The sequence below is a fragment of the Hyla sarda genome, chromosome 8 (assembly GCF_029499605.1).
Source record: "Hyla sarda isolate aHylSar1 chromosome 8, aHylSar1.hap1, whole genome shotgun sequence".
In the NCBI taxonomy this organism is placed as follows: domain Eukaryota; kingdom Metazoa; phylum Chordata; class Amphibia; order Anura; family Hylidae; genus Hyla; species Hyla sarda.
The window spans coordinates 35,621,715-35,639,193 of record NC_079196.1 but is presented as its reverse complement, the minus strand read 5'-3'; the positions used below and the strand labels follow the sequence as shown (position 1 = coordinate 35,639,193).

Below are 17,479 nucleotides of genomic sequence, written 5' to 3'. Positions count from 1 at the left end.
ATTACCATTACCCTGGAAACACATCATGGTGCTACAAGGATAGCAGAAACGGAGCGCTCTAGGCACTACTGTATGCCGCTGTACACATAGAATAATCTTTGTGAATACTTTGTTTCTCTTAGAGGAATCTTTCTAATTTTGCAGAAAATGTATCTGACCTGAATACTCCACCCTTGTTTCCACGGCCCTGTATGAACCTTACCTAATGGGACATCGCAGTGAGGAGTTAGCACAGCCTAGCTCACACAGATGCCTACAGCTCTGCCATTTGTGCTCATGTCATCCTAAGAAGGAATGACAGCCAAGGGAAGACGTTTTTACAAAGGTCTCATAAATGAAACACCATAATAATGCAACCAGTAAACTGTAGCTCTTACCAATGCACCAGAAGTGCCAGGATCTGTAGAATGTTCACACCATGTGCACCGTGCAAAAAAAAATCTTCCATTCATGTAAATGGTGTTACTGATTCCCAAAACCTAATGAAGAGCTGGAATTGGATCTTAATGTGAGCCTTTCTGGGGGTTATAGGTCCTTAAATGCCAACACGCATATTCTACATTTAATCCACCCTCTATTTCCCACCCTTAATTTTCTGCACCCCATTAATGCCCCTCCCTTGTTTAAATCAGGCGTCATTACAGGCATCTGACGGAAGCTATGCTGTGTAACAGAATTGTAGTTGTGTCAATTGAGTCTCATAACATGCAAAACTGTTGTGGTCATGGACAAAATTTTACATAAGGCCTGGAAGATCACAGGAGAAATAGGCTCCACCCATGAAGAGAAAAGGATATTAAAGCTCAACCCATGAAGAAAAGAGAGGAAGAAATCTACGCCCATGAAGACAACAGTTAAAGGAGGCTCCACCCATGAAGGAACAGTAATGAAGATGGCTCCCAGTTCTGAAATGAGTTAGTAGATGCATGTTTGAACTAAGGAACAGGAGATACGGTGGTAATGTACATAGAGCTCACGTATCGTATTCTATTGGTAAATGGGAGTTTTTTAGGAGGAATTAGGCATTAAGGTTTTAAGGAATTCCTTAAAGGAATTAGGCTTTAAGGAATTAGAGGTTCTGTCAAATCTCCTGAAATGTCTGTTTTAGTAAATTTTAGCAGTCCACATAAAATAACAAGTTATTAGTGCCTCTATAAATGCCATAACCTAATAGGGGTCTATTCATACAAAACCTTAAAGGACTTATCCCCTTCAGATAGGGGATGAGTTTTATATCACGGGGTGTCTGAGCACTGGGGCCTCCCATGATCTGCTGTTTGGAGCCTCGGGTATCCAGCACAGGAGCGCATCATGACTCCGGTCCGAAGCGGAGGCCGCCACGCCCCCTCCATTAAGCTCTATCGGAGAGCCGAAGATTGCCGAACGGAGTGGTAGCCTCCACTCCATTCTGGTGAGAGACTGAGGTCTCTGTTCCCAAGTTTATTAGGGTCCCAGCAGTTGGAAAACCTGATATCATACACTTATGCCCTATTCATTAGGTAGTGGATAAATGTTAATGTTCAGATAACCTCTTTAAAGGGGTACTCTGGTGAAAACCTTTTTTCTTTTAAATCAACTGGTGGCAGAAAGTTAAACATATTTGTAGATTACTTCTATTAAAAAAATCTTAATCCTTCCTGTACTTATTAGCTGCTGAATACTACAGAGGAAATTATTTTCTTTTTGGAATGCTCTCTGATGACATCACGAGCACAGTTCTCTCTGCTGACGTTATTATAATAATAATCATGCTTTATTTATTGTTGTCCTTAGTGGTATTTGAACCCAAGTCCCCAGCACTGTAAGGCAGCAGTGCTAACCACTGAGCACTGAGTGCACTGTGCTAGTGATGTCATCAGTGTTCCAAAAAGAAAGGAATGTCCTCTGTAGCATTCAGCAGCTAATAAGTACTGGAAGGATTAAGATTTTTTAATAGAAGTAATTTACAAATATGTTTAACTTTCTGCCACCAGTTGATTTAAAAGAAAAAAAGGTTTTCACCGGAGCACCCCTTTAAGGGTGTGCAACTACAGTATATAGGGTGCATTAACCAGGTTTAGCTGAAGGTGGTGCCACTGATGGCCTGGCACTCAAAGCCTGTTACCATGGAAAATCTAAATACTAATTGTATTATACATGCATTATGCTATTTCATGTAAGGAGCTGTTATTTGGTTCCTAAGGCTGCTTTTACTACATTTTAATAGTGAATTGTAGTGTATGTCAATAGACTGTGTGGGGGAAGCCAATAGAAGCCACCATACATCTAATGCAAAGCCAGTCTTTTTTTATTGCCTCAATCTCTACCAATCCCCTTGACCATGCATTCTGTGACTATTTCATAACAAACCGATCCAAAACTAAAGGAAGTGCTTGTGTGTCTACTAGACAAAGACACAAACATACGTTCGTGTCACGATGCCGGCTGGCAGGTAGTGGATCCTCTGTGCCAGAGAGGGATGGCGAGGACCGCGCTAGTGGACCGGTTCTAAGCCACTACAGGTTTTCACCAGAGCCCGCCGCAAAGCGGGATGGTCTTGCTGCGGCGGTAGTGACCAGGTCGTATCCACTAGCAACGGCTCACCTCTCTGACTGCTGAAGATAGGCGAGGTACAAGGGAGTAGGCAGAAGCAAAGTCGGACGTAGCAGAAGGTCGGGGGCAGGCGGCAAGGTTCGTAGTCAGGGGAGATAGCAAAGTTCTGGTACACAGGGTATAAACACACAAAAACGCTTTCACTAGGCTCTAGGGCAACAAGATCCGGCAAGGAAGTGCAAGGGAGGAGACTATATATAGCCAGGAAACAGATGGGAACCAATTAAGCTAATTGGGCCAGGCACCAATCATTGGTGCACTGGCCCTTTAAGTCTCAGGGAGCTGGCGCGCGCGCGCCCTAGAGAGCGGAGCCGCGCGCGCCAGCACATGACCGCAGGAGACGGGAACGGGTAAGTGACCTGGGATGCGATTCGCGAGCGGGCGCGTCCCGCTGTGCGAATCGCATCCCCAACGGCCATGACAGGGCAGCGCTCCCGGTCAGCGCTGACCGGGGAGCTGCAGGGAGAAAGGCGCCGTGAGCGCTCCGGGGAGGAGCGGGGACCCGGAGCGCTAGGCGTAACAGTACCCCCCCCCTTAGGTCTCCCCTTCTCTTTATCGGGTAACTGCCTCCCCTGGGATGAGGACACCGGGAAAGGAAGGAGGGATTCCTCAACGGCAGGCAGAACCGCAGGAGTAGGAATGGGGAGAGAGGGCAGAGGGCGAGACCTGGCACGGGGCAGTGTGACACCAGGACGAGGGCCATGAGGGGACACAGAAGCTTGCCTGGGAGGGGGGGAGGGGCATTTCCTGTGGCAGGCAGAGTCCTTAATGACCTTAGGGGGACCGGATACAGGAGGAACCACAGAGTTACGGCAAGGGTTACTGGGAACCGGTTTTAGACAGTTCTTGGCACAAGAGGACCCCCAACTCTTGATCTCCCCAGTGGACCAATCCAGGGTTGGGGAATGAAGTTGAAGCCAGGGAAGTCCAAGGAGAATTTCCGAGGTGCAATTGGGGAGGACCAAAAGTTCAATCCTCTCGTGATGAGATCCGATGCTCATAAGAAGGGGCTCCGTGCGGAAACGTATGGTACAGTCCAACCTGGCTCCGTTGACCGCGGAGATGCGGAGTGGCTTGACAAGACGGGTCACCGGAATATGGAATTTATTCACAAAGGACTCCCGAACAAAATTCCCAGAAGCTCCAGAGTCCAGACAGGCCACGGCTGAGAGGGGAGAGCTGGCTGAAGTGGAAATCCGAACAGGTACCGTGAGACGTGGAGAAGCCGACTTGGCATCAAGAGACGCCACACCCACGAGAGCTGAGTGTGAGCGTGCGTTTCCCAGACGTGGAGGACGGATTGGGCAATCCACCAGAAAATGTTCAGTACTGGCACAGTACAAACAAAGATTCTCTTCCTTACGGCGATTCCTCTCTTCCAGGGTCAGGCGAGACCGATCCACTTGCATGGCCTCCTCGGCGGGAGGCCTAGGCACAGATTGCAGTGGAGACTGTGGGAGAGGTGGCCAGAGATCTAAGTCTTTTTCCTGGCGGAGCTCTTGATGCCTCTCAGAAAAACGCATGTCAATGCGAGTGGCTAGATGAATGAGTTCATGCAGGCTAGCAGGAGTCTCTCGTGCGGCCAGAACATCTTTAATGTTGCTGGATAGGCCTTTTTTAAAGGTCGCGCAGAGAGCCTCATTATTCCAGGAAAGTTCAGAAGCAAGAGTACGGAATTGTATGGCGTACTCGCCAACGGAGGAATTACCCTGGACCAGGTTCAGCAGGGCAGTCTCAGCAGAAGAGGCTCGGGCAGGTTCCTCAAAGACACTTCGAATTTCCGAGAAGAAGGAGTGTACAGAGGCAGTGACGGGGTCATCACGGTCCCAGAGCGGTGTGGCCCATGACAGGGCTTTTCCAGACAGAAGGCTGACTACGAAAGCCACCTTAGACCTTTCAGTAGGAAACTGATCCGACATCATCTCCAGATGCAGGGAACATTGGGAAAGAAAGCCACGGCAAGACTTAGAGTCCCCATTAAATTTGTCCGGCAAAGACAGGCGGAGGCTAGGAGTGGCCACTCGCTGCGGAAGAGGTGCAGGAGCTGGCGGAGGAGATGGTTGCTGCTGCTGTAGCTGAGACTGAATCTGCTGTAGCTGCGACTGGAGTTGCTGAGTCATGGTGGTCAAGTACGACAGCTGGTGATCTTGTTGGGCAATCTGTCGGGCTTGCTGGGCGACCAGTGTGGGGAGGTCGGCGACAACAGGCAGAGGAACTTCAGCGGGATCCATGGCCGGATCTACTGTCACGATGCCGGCTGGCAGGTAGTGGATCCTCTGTGCCAGAGAGGGATGGCGAGGACCGCGCTAGTGGACCGGTTCTAAGCCACTACAGGTTTTCACCAGAGCCCGCCGCAAAGCGGGATGGTCTTGCTGCGGCGGTAGTGACCAGGTCGTATCCACTAGCAACGGCTCACCTCTCTGACTGCTGAAGATAGGCGAGGTACAAGGGAGTAGGCAGAAGCAAAGTCGGACGTAGCAGAAGGTCGGGGGCAGGCGGCAAGGTTCGTAGTCAGGGGAGATAGCAAAGTTCTGGTACACAGGGTATAAACACACAAAAACGCTTTCACTAGGCTCTAGGGCAACAAGATCCGGCAAGGAAGTGCAAGGGAGGAGACTATATATAGCCAGGAAACAGATGGGAACCAATTAAGCTAATTGGGCCAGGCACCAATCATTGGTGCACTGGCCCTTTAAGTCTCAGGGAGCTGGCGCGCGCGCGCCCTAGAGAGCGGAGCCGCGCGCGCCAGCACATGACCGCAGGAGACGGGAACGGGTAAGTGACCTGGGATGCGATTCGCGAGCGGGCGCGTCCCGCTGTGCGAATCGCATCCCCAACGGCCATGACAGGGCAGCGCTCCCGGTCAGCGCTGACCGGGGAGCTGCAGGGAGAAAGGCGCCGTGAGCGCTCCGGGGAGGAGCGGGGACCCGGAGCGCTAGGCGTAACAGTTCGTACATAGAAACCTATAAGACCAAAATGGAAGGGGACATATCCGCAGCAGCAAAATTCCTAGCATCTGCAGATTTTGCTGCAAATCTGCCATGAGATCTGCCTCAGAAAATTACCGCCATGCATGGACCCATCCTTAATGCAGCAGAGCCTAGTGGAGCGACGTGTAACATAAATGCCAGGAGAACGCTCTTCTTCCTCTCTTCCTCCGTTGTATAATTAAACAAACCTTGGATATTGGATCGTGGATAGGCAGCGGGGTTCTCCAAAGCTTTTCTAATTGTGCTACCTCCCCATGCAGATAACGCAAATAGCTTATTTCTCTTAAGAAGAGAACTGTGAACAAGCACTTAATGATTTATTTGTGTGTTCAGCATATTAAGCACTCAGGGAATGGGCACAATTTTCGCTTATATAAACCTTGAAAACATAAAAATAAAATGTCCCTCGGAAGTCTTAAGTGAGAAAACATTTAGCACTGACAAACCCTGGATCTTGTTTCCCCAAAAATAATCAACTCCTTTTCCCATAATACACTGCACTTTACCCTTCTCTGCCACTTTGCTTCTCATTTAAGAATACACTGGAAGGCATGGATCATCTTTCACCCATAATGTGCACGGTGAACCTTATATAATGCTAAAAATAAACATTGGATGAGGGCTTAACGTGGCTCGCTCTACTTTAATGGTTAATTTACTTCATTCTTATGGTACAGTAGGAAAGCCTGAACTCGCAACAACCCCTGTTATTTCCCAGATGAAATCAGGTGTGACCAAAAGGGTTAAACAATTGGCGTCACGGTGGGTTATAGAACAAAAGGGAATATTTGTATAGTGTTGCAGGATGTCAATTGAGTGTCCTAGAATAAAATGATTCTTTGTGGATATGTAAACACCATTATGTATGGAGGCCAAAGTTAAGTCTACACAGCCAAAAGGCTCAGGATAGTATACCCAATTGGATGTGGACCCCATACAAAGTGAGGTAGATATCATATTGGGTTAAATCTCTAAGTACTGTAATATCTCACCATAATTGTATCCTATGAACAATCTAAGAATTATAGATTGATAGATAAGACTGTGGGGGGAGAAGTGTGATTCATTAAGGAGACTACCAAGCTACCATGGGAAAGTATGCAAAGTAGGTCGTCTCCAGAAGGAAAAGTACTGGCTCTACAGTCCCAGCTATTGGTGATAGCTTCCCTTTATATCAATATTTGACTTTAAAGGGCCTTAAAACATGATTGGATGTTATACGCCATAAGGTGGAGGATATAATCTGTAGACAACTATTTTGGAGAGGTAGCAATTTTCCTACTGGAGTGGAGCTACTTAGCATACCTAGATCGATAGATGTAAGCACTATATACAGCATCACTGATTTATGTGTCTAGGAATGGGTTTCTAGATAAGGATACAATAATTTTTAAGGATCCTATCTTCAGATACGTCAATAGGCAGTGGGTGAATATGCTATTTACCATAATTTGAAGAGTTTTAAAGTAAGGAATTCATCTTTAAAGGGTTTTTGGAACTTTGATGAACTATCCCTAGGTCAGGTTCAGCAAAATAAAGGGGACTGGGTGGGAATACATGACACAGAGGCCTCTTCAGATGAGCTTTTGGGCCCCTTTATTTTGCTGATTGACAAGGGTCCAAGGGTCATGTCCCCACATTTACGAAAATAAGCCCTTGTCCTATTTCATGAAAACCCAGTGATCTGCATGCTGAGGCACAGGCCCCTGATAGGCAAGCTTTGATGGCCTTTTTTAAGGACACACACACAATATCAAAGTTTTAGTAAAAAAAAAACCTTTTTCCTATGGAAAACTCTTGATTGTCAGGGGTCCCAAGGGTCACACCATCAATGTTAAAATAAATAAGCCCTTTTACTGTTAAATGAAAACCCACTGATCAGCATGGATCAGAAAAGTTGAGGTCCTAACCAATCATTGATGGTCTTTTCTAAGAACAAATCATCAATGAGGAGACAAACACTTTCCCTTTTCTTGGAATCCCCCTTAAATGTTAATCCATTGACGATTATTTTTATTGTTAGAGTTTCAATAACTAACAATAAAAATAAATAAATAGAAAACATTCACCAGCAGAGATGACTGAGGCCTCAGCTACAGAACAACTTCTATTGCCCGTAGCGCTGACTTGATAAGCCTGAAGCATTAGGAGATAATTAACCCCGACATTGAGGCCACATTGAGTGACATACATTGTGCGGTCAGTTCCAAATTTTTCATCTAATTCTTTCTTAGGGCAAGACATAGTTCGGGAGCCAAATAGCCAATCCTACAATACAATTGATACTGGTGCTTGACATTTGTTTTGCCAGGTGATCAAAAATGTCAAAATTGCCTCCAGGGCTGATTTAAAGTCTGAAATATATAGGCCATCCCTGCCTTACCCACTGTGTTTCCATCAATAAACATGGATAATAGGGCAACTACAATGTTTGTAAAGAACAAAAAAGATACTGTAGAAAAACAGGAAATGTTAGAATGTTTTGGTAGATGTTGGTGATGGATTTTAGATATTGTCACAAAACTATCAATAAGGGTATGGTACCATTTGTTCTACTCGATAAGGATATCAATGAGGATCCTGTGTCGAAAACCAACAGTTCTGATCTCATGCATGTAAATGGGTTATCTGCAACCCAATTCACAGACAATGGACTTTATTTTGCTTTACATGTACCTATATACATAGATGGAATATGGAGTTGAGAGTTCACGATCTCCGGTGACTGGACTGAACTGAACGTAGAGCAGAGTAAGGTTTTATGGTGATTTAAGTTTTTTTTTTTTTTTTTTATTCTTTTTATTTTAAACATTTTTTAACAAGGTTTCTGGGAAAAACTGGGGACTAGAGAAAAACAAGGGAAACACACTAGGAATGGGAACTGACTAATCAAGTAAGGTAGATGCTCAATGGGATCTAAGTTCTCTTTAGTAATCTGTGAAGGTTCTGGTTACAGGGTCGACATTACAGCTGCCTGAAACCCATCCTAGGCCTTATTTGGATGGCCATATTATGGCTGCCAATGTTGACCATAAGCCTTGTGAACCACAGTATCATAGGAATTTATGCTGTTAGTTTGGACCATCTGGCCTGCATTAGGGAAGGAAAGAACCGAATTGTCAAATAAGGTGTTCATTCATTGATATCTAAGTTCGGTTTTGTAAACTGTGAAGGTTCCGGGCACAGGTTTGCTAATACAGCCACCTGAAACCAACCCTAGGCCTCATTTAGATGACCATATCAAAGCTGCCAATGATGGCAATGAGGTTTGTGAACAAAACTCACAGTATAATAGGGATTGATGCTGTAGGGTTTGGGTCTTCTGACCCACCTTAGGTCCAGGATTTGCTGCTGCAACAGAGTGGCCCACAAGTGACCCTCTGTGGGGGGGTTTCAGCTTCCAATGTTCATTGTGAATTCACATTTTTCCAGAATTAATACTGAAGTGGAATGATCAGAATTGACAAAATAGATTGTGGAGAGGATAAATGACAGGGGTGGCACCACAAATCAATACTGTTTTAGTCTGACCAAGCTAAACACGACCAACAAACAAGGAGACTCCAGGGGATCATTATGCCAGAAAGTTATATGAGAAATTAAATTTGTTGGTCTAACAGTGATGGATGAGGGACTAAATGAGCAGCCGGCTTTACCTAGGAGTTTAGATTAGGAATAAAATCAACCAGGGTTTCCTAAAAGTAGCACACAGCATTAACCACTGAGGTGTTGAGAAATCAGAATATCTCGTAACCATGACAGCTTCATAATAAACTGACCGTAAAAGCATTAGCCTTGGAAATTTTAAGCACGCAACTTTAATAACATTGGAGCACAAGTAAAGGTCAGGAAGAAATGGCTGCTCAATTACTAGGAGATCAAGACGACCGTCTCCAATGTACCGTCCACATTTTCAGTTAAAGTATCTTTCCTCAGATTATAAATGCAAATACTAATAAACTAATCTACTTACGAAGGGAAACAAATAGTTAACATAAATATGCTAGTTAGAATGTAACATCCCTAAAAATAAGCAGGCCTTTATGAACAGCTCACTGGTACTGTGTAGCCTGCAGCTCGCCCTGAACACTACCATCAATAAGTAAACATTATGACTGGGCCAGAATTCACATTTAGCTAACAAAAAGTAAGTATAAAATTCAGTTCTGCCTTTCGGATTAGATTGAGGTCATATTTTCCAGAAATAGAAGATTTAATTGCAAGTGTGAAACTCATAGGAACAGAGTGTTATTATTTTCCAGCAAGTTATATTTGACAGTCTTGTACTTTTTTTTTTTTTGTATGTGGTTACTCAACCTACATGACAATTGACCCACTTTTTTTTTGTGGCGCTTCCTTAAGACCACGTGTAACCTCACAGCTATTGTGGACATAGGACCCATAGTGGTACCAATATTTCATGAGGGTCTGGTGTACACATCACATTACTCTAGACTAAACAAATACATTTATAGATACTTACTTTGAGCAATTTACAGCGGATTTGAGCAGATACCATATGGCTATTTCGAAGGTTGCCCACCCTGAACATCAGGGTGAGTTTGCCATCTCTCATGGAAATGACTGCATGTTCACTGAACATTAAAGTTTCGGCTCTCTTTTTGGGTTGCGACATCTTTATGAACATGCAACCTATCAAAAAGGCATCGACGATGGAACCAAGGATGGACTGGAAAAGAAAAAGGATAATTCCTTCCGGGCACTTATCAGTAATGTACCTGAATCCGTAACCAATGGTGGCCTCAGTCTCAATGAAGAAGAGAAAGGCAGATGGAAAGTTGTAGACGTTAGCCACACAAGGCGTGTAGTTCTCATCATGTGCTTTATTGAGATCCCCTCTCATGTAGGCGATGAGCCACCACATGGACGCCATAAAAAGCCAAGCTACTGTATAAGTCAAAATAAAAATGAATAAATTCCAACGCCATTTAAGGTCCACCAGGGTGGTGAAGAGGTCAGAGAGGTATCTGCTGGTCTCGCTCCCCAGGTTGCCATGCTGGACGTTACATCGGCCGTTCTTTTCCACAAACCTCTGTCTTTTCTTTTTGGGAGCAGCTTGGTTAAATCCTGAGCCACTCGACGAAGTGGTCACTACCTGATAATCGTCCCCAAATTTCCTTCGGAGTGCAGACATAATATGAAAAAAGCAACACCAGCCAGATTCAATGGATGTGCAAATCAGTGTCACTTTCCTTCTCCGGCTTTCTCCTTTTTTTCCCCCTCAATAGCTTTGATTTCTATTGCCGGGAAAGTAATGGTCCCTACGTTCAGCAGCCAAGAGCCACATAATCCATGAAAACAGAGATACAAAAAATAAAAAATAAAAACTGATTTACTGTACCAATTTCTTTCTTCCTAAACACAATACAAATTATATTATTAACTCATCCCCAGATCCCGGTCCCTTTGGCTTTGGTTCTGCAGCAAAGCATCTCCTTGCAAGACTGACGTTGCCAAGAAGTTGGCATGGAGAGAGAAGGAAGGAAATAAAAAAATAATAATAATTAAATAATAATAATAATAATTAAAATTAAATTAACATAAAAATAACAAAAAAAATTAAATGATAATGCAATCTTATTCCCCTGGGGTGATCCCTCGTTTCTTTTCGCTGGTCGGGTACCGGGGAGGACGCTTCGCCTCGAAAGTATCACAGAACAAGATGCACTGGAGTTCAAGCAGAGGTCCAGCCTAGCAATCTCAGAGGCAATGTCCCCCTCCCTCCCTCCCCCCCGAAACTGAAGATCAGCAGAGCAGAACTGTTCTGTGCTTGCAATAAGGATGGATAGAGGAGGTTGTCGTCTTCAAGCAAAACCTACTCTCTTTAGCTTCCTGGGATGTTAGGGACAAAAGCACTGAAGATGGTCCTCACAGCTCAGGTTCTGCCTTTGGCTTCATGTCTTTTTGTAGGATCCTCTGGAGTCTTGGACAGTGGCTGGAGAGGCTTATGGCATCTGGGATCAGAATGAATGAGCTCCAGTCCTTTTTCTTTTTGGGGGAGGTGATAGGATTATCATGATGGTGGTGAGTGTGTAATGGGGAGAATGGAGAATAGTGTTGGTGTATGTGAGTGTATGTGTGTGTGTGTGATCAGCTGCAGGGATCTGTAGCTCCTCCTGTTCTTCTTTCCTTTCCACTCCCCATATATATATACACTGAGCTTCCAGACTGCAGTGCCCAACACACAATAGGGATGCCTTCCTGCACATACAGTGCACTAACATACACATCATGACCTGCGCAGCGTGCAATGCATGCATGCACCATGACAGGTGTAAACATATGCACTGGATCATCTCCCCCCTCCATTGCAAGTTATTTATTTATTTATTTATTTATTTATTTATTTTTGGAGCCTTTTACATCTACTGTATTTGTAACATATAGGGGAAAAAGTCAATATTGCAGCACCCGTTGGCTTGAATAGCGAAATGTAAGTTTGACAATTCACCCCCGTATTGTGGGTTTACTCTTCTGGAGCTGCCATTCACAGGGCATGAAGTGGGAGTGTGGTGGGAGTGTTGGGAAAATGAAGAGCTGCTTTTTTTTTTTTTTTTTTTAACCGTGTCAGTGCCGGTCTGGGGAGGGAAAGACGCAGCTGTCACCCTCAAGAAACAGGGACGAACGTGCGGCGAGAGTCGCAGATGCCTTTTGTGCGTGTGCGAGCAGCGTGCGGAAATCGCCAGCACGTATTTCCTCCGGATTCTTTAGTGACGTTTTCCTAGTTATATCTGTTTAAAAAAAAAAAATTTTAGGATGGCATAACACTAACGGTCGTGCTATCCAAGTCCTCGAAATGATACGCTTATCGCAAGTGACGAACCCTGTACGAGCTATTAGTATGACATTGGTTGTCACCCAGCTTTCCCAGGAACAGATAAGACTGACTTTATATTCTACATCAGTTTTTCGCAACCAGGCTGCCTCCAGCTGTTGCAAAACTACAACTCCCAGCATGCCCGGACAGCCGTTGGCTGTCCGGGCATGCTGGGAGTTGTAGTTTTGCAACAGCTGGAGGCACCCTGATTAGGAAACACTGTTCTATTTATTTGCGCTTTGGTTAGGAGGGTCCCGAGGCAATAGGCAGATCACTAAGTGTCATAAAAGGGGGATTTATAAAAACCTGTCCAGGGGAAAAGTTGCAGAGTTGCCCATAGCAACCAATCAGATCGCTACTTTCATTTTTCAGAGGCCTTTTCAAAAATGGAAGAAGTGATCTGATTGGTTGCTATGGGCAACTGGTCAACTTTTTCTCTGGGTGGGACAGGTTTTGATAAATCTCCCCCATGGTGTATAATCCACCTGCAGCGCCACCACAGGCGAAATGAAGCATTGCACAGTGTCCTTTCAAATCACTCGGCTGCCTGTGTTTTGTACAGGACAGGATGAGTCCCTTCGAAAAAAGAGACGCCCTTTGTAACTTCTCACTGCGCTCTAAACGCCATGATCCTGAATAGAGGACCCCTTTTAATCAATTCTATGGGGTGAGGGGAGGGGGACGGTTATCAAAAGCGCACATTTTTGTTCAATAGGAAATCTCAGTGTGTGTTTTTTTCAATTATGTAACGCACGTCACACCATAAAATTTCGCAAATGACAGTGTGCTTCTGGATAGAGCAAAACATTGCGAAAAAGCTCATACGCACTCATACGGCAGCCGGTCACTGGAAGACATTTGTGCAGAAAAATTTGGCCAAGAAAAAAAAAAATTTGCTCAAATGATAAATTAAATGCACCAACCAGCGCCTTGCCAAAAACTACAGATCACAGCGCAAAAAATGAGTCTGTATACGGGAAAAACTGAAAAGTTTGAGTTTCTTTTTAAAGCCGTATCATTGGGCATCATTTTAAACATGGGCATCATTTTAATCGTACTGACCCACAGAATACAGAAAACTTGTCATTTGTACCGTAAAGTACATTTTATAAAGTTTCTCGCAGCAGAAACCATGCACATTTCCATGTTTCATAAAAGCTCTTGGATTCTCATTAATCATAGGCTCAGAGGACATGTTCCCTGGGGGGCCATCGGTGTAACCCACTCGTACTCCTCCATATCGATCAGGGATCATCCTTTGTTCTTCAACGTTTGCTGCCCTGGATGGTTTCACCTCATGTTTTTGTAGAACATAATTGGACCTTCTGCTTCCTGATGTCGTACATGATTGATGAACCCATACTTCTCCATAATTGTAATACTATCCCTGTAACATTGGAACCACTGGTTTTATGTCCAAATATTTATTTTAGTCAGATTCTCACTAATTCATTTAGATCATCAACCAATTCCAGTAGGGGACAAGATTCGAGTTGCATCTATGTCTGAAATTGCTGAGGCTGGTTTAACGATAATAAATGCTATAGGCTGAAGTTTGTGCATCCTGATCCAAGGAGATGGCTGTCCTGTGATATTTTCTTATAATGTGCTTAAAATAATAATAACATATATATATATATATATATATATATGTTATAGGCAATGTAAGTTAAAGGGGTATTTCGGCCAAAGACATCTTATATCCAATCCAAAGGATAGGGGAAAAGATGTCTGATCGCGGTGGGCCTGCTGGGACACCCCCCACCTCCGTGCAGCACCTGCATTCTCTGCCGGCTGCTGTTCAAGTCTCGGAAACCTCTGTGTGACTGGAGACATCACGCCACGCCCCTCATGATGTCATGAGGGTGGGGGTGCGGGTGGCATGACGTGCCGTGACGTCACAAGGGGGCATGACATGACAAAAAAAAAAAAAGTACAAACAAATTGCACTGCAACTCACATTAATCTGCAGCATAGACAGGCAGCAGTTCCCCCACATTAGATAGCATAGTTTCCCCACATTAGGTAGCAGTTACCCCACATTATGTAGCATAGTTTCCTCACATTAGGTAGTGTAGTTTCCCCACATTAGGTAGCATAGTCCCCCACATTAGGTAACAGTTTCCCCACATTAGGTAGCATAGATTCCCCACATTAGGTTGCATAGTTTCCTCACATTAGGTAGCATAGTTTCCCCACATTAGGTAGCAGTTTCCCCACATTAGGTAGCATAGATTCCCCACATTAGGTAACATAGATTCCCAACAATAGGTAGCAGTTTCTTCACATTAGATAGCATAGATTCCCCACATTAGGTATCATAGTTTCCCCATATTAGGTAGCATTGATTCACCACATTAGGTAACATAGTTTCCCCACATTAGGTAGCATTGATTCACCACATTAGGTAGCAGTTTCACCACATTAGGTAGCATGCCAACCTGCCAACCCAGAGACACACAGACACACACATAGACACCCAGACACACACTGAACTTGCCTGCGCAGCGGTTCTCCTCTCCAGCGCTGGCCTGACGAGTGGCCACCTCATGCGCAGGTCTGTGGAGGCACTTCTCTCTTCAGACCCGGGTTGGCCGGCTGCAGACTCACTATATAAAGTGTCCGGCCATACCATAAACATACTAGGCACAAAAAAAGGGGACAGCAAAGTGCCGCCCCTGAAAAGTGCTACCTGGGATCAATGGTCCCACTGGATCCCATTGGGCACCTGTGCAGTTGAACTGGCTGCACACGCGATATGTCTGCCCCTGCCACAAAACCATAGTACATGGCTCATAGACAACCGTGACCTAATCACAGATATCAACACTTGATGCTGTCCATAAAGGTGACATGTTGTAGTCACTGTCCCATTCACTCAATATACAGGGTGGGCAATTTATATGGATACACCTTAATAAAAAAAGGGAATGGTTGGTGATATTAACTTCCTGTTTGTGGCACATTAGTATATGCGAGGGGGGAAACTTATCAAGATGGGTAGTGACCATGGCGGCCATTTTGAAGTCGGCCATTTTGAATCCAACTTTAGTTTTTTCAATAGGAAGAGGGTCATGTGACACATCAAACTTATTGGGAATTTCACAAGAAAAACAATGATGTGCTTGGTTTTAACGTAACTTTATTCTTTCATGAGTTATTTACAAGTTTCTGACCACTTATAAAATGTGTTCATTGTGCTGCCCATTGTGTTGGATTGTCAATGCCACCCTCTTCTCCCACTCTTCACACACTGATAGCAACATTGCAGGTTAAATGCTAGCACAGGCTTCCAGTATCCGTAGTTTCAGGTGCTGCAGAATGGGCAAAACAAATATTGGAACAGGACCCTCAGTTTACGCAGAAGATTTTGTTCAGTGATGAGGCAAACTTTTATGTGAATGGTGACGTTAACAAACAAAACCACCGCTATTGGTCTGACACTAACCCACATTGGATAGATCCCTCCAAGACTGTTGGAACACAAAAATTGATAGTATGGTGTGGTATATGGGGTACAAAGATAGTGGGGCCATTCTTCATCAATGGAAACCTCAAGGCCACTGGATATGCAAAATTTCTACATGATGATGCGTTTCCCTCTTTATGCACTGAAGCTGCACGTTCCCTGAGTTTTTCCAGCAAGATGGTGACCACCACATTATGGGTGTCAGGTCCGAGCATTCCTAGATGAACAGTTTCCTGGAAAGTTGATTGGTCATCGTGGGCCAGTTGAATGGCCCCCAAGGTCTCCCGATCTAACCCCCTTAGACTTTTCTCTTTGGGGTCTTCTGAAGGCAATTGTCTATGCTGTGAAGATACGAGATGTGCAGCACCTGAAACTACGGATACTGGAAGCCTGTGCTAGCATTTCTCCTGTGGTGTTGCTATCAGTGTGTAAAGAGTGGGAGAAGAGGGTGCATTGACAATCCAACACAATGGGCAGTACATTGAACACATTTTATAAGTGGTCAGAAACTTGTAAATAACATCATTGCTTTTCTTGTGAAATTCCCAATAAGTTTGATGTGTCACATGACCCTCTTTCTATTGAAAAAACAAAAGTTGGATTCAAAATGGCCGCCATGGTCACTACCCATCTTGAAAAGTTTCCCCCCTCACATATACTAATGTGCCACAAACAGGAAGTTAATATCACCAACCATTCCCATTTTATTAAGGTGTATCCATATAAATGGCCCACCCTGTAGACATTGATGGCATAAAGCTAAGACATTGGCTCTATCTGGAAATGGCGGTGAATCTGTTGGGTCAGTTCGGATTTTGCTCAGTGCTGTGTGGATCTTTACAAGAAAAGTGGACTTTCCAGCAGGACTTTCCAAGCCACTACCTCCAGCATAGTCTCAGAAGCTGACGGCTGATGTCTCCAGGCACAGTACTGTAGGAATTGAAAATAGACGCATTCATACAGACATCACAGGTAACAAGCAGAAGATCAAGCCAGGCTGCAAATAGGGAGAATAATAAGGAAACTGGGTAAGAAAAAAAAATGCTTTTTAAAAAACAAACTTTTAATATGTTGTAGAGAAACGCCTACATTTTTGATCAATTGGGGTCTGTACACAGCATGAAGCATGTTCTCTCCCTGATCTGTGCCCCCTTACCAAAAAAGACTACCAAAGTAAGTTTATAGGACCATCTCAGTTGTGCGCAGAGAGAGTGGGGAGAGAAGTGCTCAGCCGTGTGCTTCTTTCTTCTTCTTGCTCCATAGTGATTGGTGGTGTCTCAAGACTCAAACCTTGCCCAATGACACTTTTGACATATGCCTACAACATATCAATAGTTGTTTTTTTTAACTGACAGGCACACTTTAAATAGCATGTCTAGAGGACGTGCGCACCAACTGAAGTGCATCCAATCACCAAAGTGGCAGAACACTAGGGAAGTGCCATGTTACTTTGTATCCTGAAATCTTTCCCGGGCTTCTTTATTAGGCATATTTTGGCTGAATATAATGAGCTGCCCATGTGGTCACCTTAAAAATGGAAATTCAAGAACAGACAAAGTTACAAAGAATTTTACTGTATCCAGTGCTGCT

General features: G+C 44.4%; 1 protein-coding gene across 1 annotated transcript in view; it reads right to left on the bottom strand.

Moving 5' to 3' along the window:
• Positions 1–11,705, bottom strand: part of KCNJ3 (potassium inwardly rectifying channel subfamily J member 3) — a 257,569-nt gene extending 245,864 nt beyond the window's left edge. The window contains exon 1 of the mRNA XM_056533752.1: positions 10,066–11,705. Within this exon, the coding sequence (XP_056389727.1) occupies positions 10,066–10,737 (672 nt within the window). The 5' untranslated portion in view covers positions 10,738–11,705. The remainder of the gene's footprint in view (positions 1–10,065) is intronic.
• Between the last annotated feature and the right edge of the window lie 5,774 nt (positions 11,706–17,479).